Below are 7500 nucleotides of genomic sequence, written 5' to 3' on the forward strand. Positions count from 1 at the left end.
AAAATAATTAAACATGTTTAGTATTGTTTACTCATATTTGAAAATAGGAAAGAATAATAATGTGGGGACACTGACATATTGATAGATAGATAGATAGATAGATAGTACTTTGATTCCTTCAGGAGAATTGCATGAAACAAGTGTGAAAATATTTACCTTCAAGATTGTTACACCACTTACAATAGTTTCAACAGACTACATAAGAACTTAATATTACAAAATAGTATTATACGCAAATTTATTTCAAATAAATTGTTAACTGGAATCAATAATGCGACTCTTTGAATTTCTGTAATTTCATAATATATTTTCACGTGGCTTTTTATTTTTAGAAAAACCCATTTATATTTCGCAAAGCAATAATTGGTTAATATTTAAAACAAACATGCGTATTTCGCAAGCAAATATTTTTTAGCTTACCTCATTATTAACAACCCTGTCTGCAACTGAAGTGGGTGGATCTTTCCTCTCCATGTCTACGGCAGTTGTCGATGTAAACAAAAGATGAAGTCCGTAAGGTTTGCTCACTTTCGGTTGACATCCAAAAGTACCAGCTAGTGAAAAGTTTGTTTTCCTTGCTTCAAGTTGTTTCATATGTTTTTGGCGTTTCGCATGTACTTCTAAAGCCTTGAAACCTCGTGATCCATAGTCAATATTATCATGACACCACGTGCACAAAACCTTTCCGGGGCGATCGATTTTCCGAATAAAATCACAGAACAAAGTCTTAACTAATTCCTTCTTCCCAACAGCATCAGTGATTTCCCTTTCCATCCAGTCCCATCCAAACTTATTTTTGACATGTTTATCAATTTTTTTACTCGTAAAGCGTCTTTCTCTCGAGAACCGACATCGTTTACATATGGAAAATGGCGGTAATAACCATTATGAATGATGACGTTATTAACGTCATCATTCATAACAGATGTCCTGATTGGTCGATATGTTCCTTGTGACCAATCAACTACGGCGTAATATAAACTACGTCTCGAATCTTGATTTAGGGTCGGAAAAAAAACGGAAAAACGGGAGATTTTTTTTTTTTTCTCCCCGAGATTAAAAAAGACGGAATTCCGACTTTAGACGAAAAAATCACATGCCTGAGTATTACTCCAGTATACTCTGGACTGAAGCTGTGTGCCTTCATTGTTTTTGTAGCTGTTGTTTTGAGGCATGTTTAAAAAAAATAATGCACTTTGTGAAAGTCAAAGTATAGTATTTCCCATAGTTGTAGTGGGTATCAGGATTATCTCAAGGAGAGCATGTCCCAAATTCCAAACTGCTGTTTTGAGGCATGTTAAAAAAAAATAATGCACTTTGTGACTTCAATAATAAATATGGCAGTGCCATGTTGGCACTTTTTTCCATAACTGGAGTTGAAGTTGTTCTCTTATTTTGGAAAACCTTGTTTTCGATTGATTGATTGAAACTTGTATTAGTAGATTGCACAGTACAGTACATATTCCGTACAATTGACCACTAAATGGTAACACCCGAATAAGTTTTTCAACTTGTTTAAGTCAGGGTCCACGTTAATCAATTCATGGTAAAGTTACATTGTTTAATGCATCCAGCGGGGCATCACAACAAAATTAGGCATAATAATGTGTTGATTCCACGACTGTATATATCGATATCGGTTGATATCGGAATCGGTAATTAAGAGTTGGACAATATCGGAATATTGGATATCGGCAAAAAAGCCATTATCGGACAGCTCTAATTTGAATACATACGCGAGGATCTTAAATTTCACTCTGCGCTTCACTGGAGGAGAGGATGGGAGAAATGTGTTCCCTCATTTTTGTGCCTGTCACCAGCCTGGCAGCTGCATTTTGTACTAGCTGCATGCTATGGATGGTCTTGTGGGTGACCCCAACATAGAGGGCATTGCAATAGTCCAGTCTGGAGAAGATGAGCATCAACACGACCCTCCGTAGGTCACTGGGGGAGAGGAAAGACTTGATCTTGGCTATTGTGCGCAGTTGGAAAAAACAGGATTTCACCACAGATTTCACTTGAGGTCTGACATTGTCAACAAATGTCGAGTAATCGTTATTTTATACATTTCCAGTATAAAATAACAGATCTAAAGGATGGAAAATGTGTTTTTCTTCTGTTCATTAGTGCTGAGAGGTTATGTGAAGATTCAGCCCGCCCTCTACACAAGTTGACCTCGGAGTCCGTAGAAAGCGCCGCACTAAAGGTAATCTGCTGTTCTACAACTGTTAACCACCAAGATTGTTTATTTCTATCAATACAGCACAGTGTTTCCCACACATTCATTTATTTGTGGCGGCCCGCCACGAAAGAATTACGTCCGCCACAAATAAAAAATAAAAAAATATATTTTTAATTTTTATTTTGTTTGTCCTGTCCAGCTTCTCAGGCAAATCATATAGTTGATGTAGATGCCCATTTAGGCTGTTCAGATTTACTTTACAAAAGAGAAGTGTAGGATACTTCTCTTGTTGCCTTATTTCAGGGGTCACCAACGCGGTGCCCGCGGGCACCAGGTAGCCCGTAAGGACCAGATGAGTAGCCCGCTGGCCTGTTCTAAAAATAGCTCAAATAGCAGCACTTACCCATGAGCTGCCTCTATTTTTTTAATTTTATTTATTTACTAGCAAGCTGGTCTCGCTGTGCTTGACATTTTTAATTCTAAGAGAGACAAAACTCAAATAGAATTTGAAAATCCAAGAAAATATTTTAAAGACTTGGTCTTCACTTGTTTAAATAAATTCATTATTTTTTTTTACTTTGCTTCTTATAACTTTCAGAAAGACAATTTTAGAGAAAAAATACAACCTTAAAAAGGATTTTAGGATTTTTAAACACATATACCTTTTTACCTTTTATATTCCTTCCTCTTATTTCCTGACAATTTAAATCAATGTTCAAGTAATTTTTTTATTTTTTATTGTAAAGAATAATAAATAAATTTTAATTTAATTCTTCATTTTAGCTTCTGTTTTTTTGACGAAGAATATTTGTGAAATATTTCTTCAAACTTATCATGATTAAAATGCACAAAAATTATTCTGGCAAATCTAGAAAATCTGTAGAATCAAATTTAAATCTTATTTCAAAGTCTTTTGAATTTCTTTTAAAATTTTTGTTCTGGAAAATCTAGAAGAAATAACGATTTGTCTTTGTTTGAAATATAGCTTGGTCCAATTTGTTATATATTCTAGCAAAGTGCAGATTGGATTTTAACCTATTTAAAACATGTCATCCAAATTCTAAAATGAATCTTAATCAGGAAAAATTACTAATGATGTTCCATAAATTCTTTTTTTAATTTTTTCAAAAAGATTCGAATTAGCTAGTTTTTCTCTTCTTTTTTTCGGTTGAATTTTGAATTTTAAAGAGTCAAAATTGAAGATAAACTATGTTTCAAAATTTAATTATCATTTTTTTTCGTGTTTTCTCCTCTTTTAAACCGTTCAATTAAGTGTAAATATCATTAATTATTAATAATAACATAGAGTTAAAGGTAAATTGAGCAAATTGGCTATTTCTGGCAATTTATTTAAGTGTGTATCAAACTGGTAGCCCTTCGCATTAATCAGTACCCAAGAAGTAGCTCTTGGTTTCAAAAAGGTTGGTGACCCCTGCCTTATTTGTATTTGACCACTACTGTTTTCTGTTTATTTGTTACTGACTGTGGCAGGACACCTCTGCCTCTGTTTCACTTTATGTTGCTGGTAAATAATATGGTTGTAGTAGTAGGCTAAAGTTAAATTATTTAGTATGCACTAATTTTTAAAAAATTTTTTTTTATAAATACAAAGCACCTTAGGGAAGCAACCTAAATTTCGTTGGACCTGTACCTGTACATGCACAATGACGATAAAGATCATTCATTCATTCATTCATTAAAGGGGCAGAGCTTTAAGAGACATTTTAGCTTTTATATTTTATAAGATATATTTTTTGGAAGAACCACAATTAATAAATATATTTCAGTGAATAACTTATTGTTCAAATCTGTATATAAATATGTACATAAATTGTTGTAATTATATTGTAAAATGGATGGATGGATGGATGGACGTTTAAAACAAAACTGTTATTATTAATTAGTAAGTATACATTTTTTGAGCCTTTTTAGAGAAAATAATATCATTGTAGTAAATTATGCAAATTACTCGATGATGTCATGGTGACCACGCCCATAGCCACGCCCCCACCGCCACAGGTATCTTGCCAGTTTATGGGAAACACTGCAGCATGTGTGTTTTGTATGACCTTATGACATTAAACATGTTCTGTGTGTTTACGCTCAAGACTAATAAAGTCATTTTGCAGGTTAAAGTGGAAGAAGTTGATGTTCCATACTCGCCACTGCCCGATAATCTGATTGACTTCAGTGATCCAGTGCTTGTAAGTTTCTCTTTCTGTTCATTTCCATTTACAGACCTAACAAACTCATGTCAGAACCTTCTTGCTTTGAGGCAAAAGTGCAGGGCACAGGAAATCATTTTGTGTTGAACTCCTATCTGGGTCTATGATCCTAGTGTAGGATCAGGTTTTCATCACACAGGTCTTAGTAGGCCACCTCAAGGGATCTCCAAACACAGTTCAACAGAGACCTTCTCCCTTGGCCTCGTGTCGGTGCAGTACTTGAAGAGCAGAGAACAAAAAAGCCTAATATCCCGTGTCCAAATTCTCTTTGAAGCAATCGTAGCCTGAGAGTTAGCTTGGAATGACCATTTTAATGTCTTAAAAGACATTTGAGTTTAGGGGTGGGTACCGTTCACATTGAACTGGTAGCTGGGAATCGACATCGGTACTCAGCAGTACCATTAATTAAATATACCGGTATTTGTTATTACATTTAAAAGTGAGCTAATTATGAGAACTGCTGTCCAGTTTTTATATCTTGTTTCATTATCACATTTCTGACTATCATTTGAAATATAACAGTAGTGTATAGTTTATGCTGAGTTCAGGCTTTGCTGTCTGTTGCGCCCTACAAAGTGTTTATACTGTACTTATTACTCAGCGACTGTTTGATTGTAACGTGCATCTTAGTTCTGGAGGTGTTGAAATCGCCATGTAAAGTTGTTAATGCTAATCGGTAGCATGTCAATAGCAAGCCCAATGTGTTTGAGCATTAAGCTAGCACACTTGTGGAGAAGTGGAGTCTTACTTTACTGACGTCGGAGCTTTTTTGGGACAACTCCTTTGTTGGCATTGAAAATTGCAACATCACCAAAGGTAGATTGGCCGAGTCCGCTCTCAGTGCTGCTGGAGTGATCGCCAAGGGCTGTAGTTCACAGGGTCGGCTGCCGGGCGTGACGTCACACGCAACATGGCACCGTTGGAATTTACGTGAATCGGTGCCCGGTAGGACCGGCGGTACTGGGTCGGTGCCGATAAAGTACCCATCCTTAGTTCAGTGTTTAAAGACGGTGAGAAATAACAGATGTCATATTATTGACTTGATGCAATAAAAATACATAAATGTATGAAATGCACGGTTCAGGAGGGCATAAATTCACTTTTGGCTGAGTTTTAGGCTTTTGTCTCCTGCCTGAGGGCCACTCTTTAAACTCTGAAGGGGAGATTGTGGAGAGAAGTCTGCAAATATTTCTGTTATGAAGCAAAGTAAAATGATCCAGACTGATCTTAAAATCCACACTGACCTCTGAAGGACTCTGCTTGCACAAAAGACTTAAGAGTTGGCCCAGACTATATTATATCATTGTCGGGCACCTTGAGTTTTCTCGCCTACACACATTGGAATTAGAGCTTGTCTTTTGTGTCTCCTCACACTTGTGCTAATCATCCATTAAAGAGTAGTAATGGGACTCGATTAAAAGTTTTTAATCTTATCAATTTGAGGCCTTATAGTTTTATATTGGATGTAGGTCCGAAATCAGCAATTGGCTTGCATCTAAAATGTCCGATATAAGTAGTCCTGCAGTGTGTTTACTTGTGCAAACCAATAACATCTCCCATATTTTCTGGACTATAGAGCACACCCCACTACATTTTAGAGAGAATCACGTTTTTCCATATATTAGCCACAGATATATACGTTGTGAAATGATTTATTTACACTAAAATATTCTGTAAATGTTTATTTACATATAGAGATGTCCGATAATATCGGCAGGCCGATATTATCGGCCGATAAATGCGTTAAAATGTAATATCGGAAATTATCGGTATCGTTTTTTTTTATTATCTGTATCGGTTTTTTTTTTGTTTTTTTGTTTTTATTAAATCAACATAAAAAACACAAGATACACTTACAATTAGTGCATCAACCCAAAAAACCTCCCTCCCCCATCATTCACACAAAGGGTTGTTTCTTTCTGTTATTAATATTCTGGTTCCTACATTATATATCAATATATATCAATACAGTCTGCAAGGGATACAGTCCGTAAGCACACATGATTGTGCGTGCTGCTGGTCCACTAATAGTACTAACCTTTAACAGTTAATTTGACTCACTTACCTGAGATCGGTAAGTTGTGAGTTCAAACCCCGGCCGAGTCATACCAAAGATTATAAAAATGGGACCCATTACCTCCCTGCTTGGCACTCAGCATCAAGGGTTGGAATTGGGGGTTAAATCACCCAAAAATGATTCCCGGGCGTGGCCACTGCTGCTGCTCACTGCTCCCCTCACCTCCCAGGGAGTGAACAAGGGTGATGGGTCAAATGGAGAGATTAATTTCGCCACACCTAGTGTGTGTGTGACAATCATTGCTACTTTAACTTTACTTATTGTGACAACTTTTAGTTAACACTCCACTTCAACTTAAAGACAGCAAAAGTCCATTCCAGACAGTTAATAATAAATAGGTTTGTGTTTGTCATACCTACCATTGTTCTCCGAGTAATTTCACTTAATCAAACCTTTTCAAGCATTCCACACTACAAAAGAATAAAATGATGTATGATTCCTGCTGATAATCGTATCGGATAAATATCAGTGTATTGGCCAATACTCAAGGCTCCAATATCCGTATCGTATTGTGAATGAAAAAGTTCCCCCCTATTAAAAAGTGACTCTTTTCATTAATATTCAGTACAACATAACTCTTGCTTGCACTGTGGTGTGACTTGTATAATATTTTGTGTTGCAGTTACCAGCAGTGCAGCAACCTAAAGTTCCCATCACTCCTCGCTGGATCATTCCCACAGCTGCTGTGAGTTATTGATCATCATTATTATTGATACTTTATGTTGGTAGTTGCCTGTGAATGTGCTTCTGTCCGTCCAAAATGTCTTCTCGTGACCTGCCTGACGTCTCCCCTCGTCCTTCTAATGCAGCCTCCTGGTATTTTTACTAACGGCCTGCTGCACCCTGACCCCCCTGCAGAAGGGGGGGGCTCTGTCCCCTCGGCCCCCCCTCACACCGCTCCCACATTTAACACCAACTCAGTGAGGTAAAAGACTTTGTACACTTTCTTTTCAAGCGGTCTGCTGCCCCCTGGTGACTGAGTGAGGACATGCTCTGGGGTTTCATTTGTAAAAAAT

General features: G+C 36.8%; 2 protein-coding genes across 6 annotated transcripts in view; one reads left to right on the plus strand and one right to left on the minus strand.

The window, feature by feature from the left end:
- LOC133663222 (frizzled-7-like) overlaps positions 1-7500 on the minus strand; it is a 791936-nt gene that overhangs the window by 449473 nt on the left and 334963 nt on the right. The window lies entirely within an intron of this gene.
- epb41l5 (erythrocyte membrane protein band 4.1 like 5) overlaps positions 1-7500 on the plus strand; it is an 81046-nt gene that overhangs the window by 68680 nt on the left and 4866 nt on the right. For 4 of the 5 annotated variants that reach the window (XM_062067525.1, XM_062067526.1, XM_062067523.1 and 1 more), the window contains exons 22-25: positions 2128-2206; positions 4312-4386; positions 7107-7169; positions 7294-7409. In XM_062067525.1, the coding sequence (XP_061923509.1) occupies positions 2128-2206; positions 4312-4386; positions 7107-7169; positions 7294-7409 (333 nt within the window). The remainder of the gene's footprint in view (positions 1-2127; positions 2207-4311; positions 4387-7106; positions 7170-7293; positions 7410-7500) is intronic. The other variant, XM_062067527.1, reaches the window with a different exon arrangement.

The sequence above is a fragment of the Entelurus aequoreus genome, linkage group LG13 (assembly GCF_033978785.1).
Source record: "Entelurus aequoreus isolate RoL-2023_Sb linkage group LG13, RoL_Eaeq_v1.1, whole genome shotgun sequence".
In the NCBI taxonomy this organism is placed as follows: domain Eukaryota; kingdom Metazoa; phylum Chordata; class Actinopteri; order Syngnathiformes; family Syngnathidae; genus Entelurus; species Entelurus aequoreus.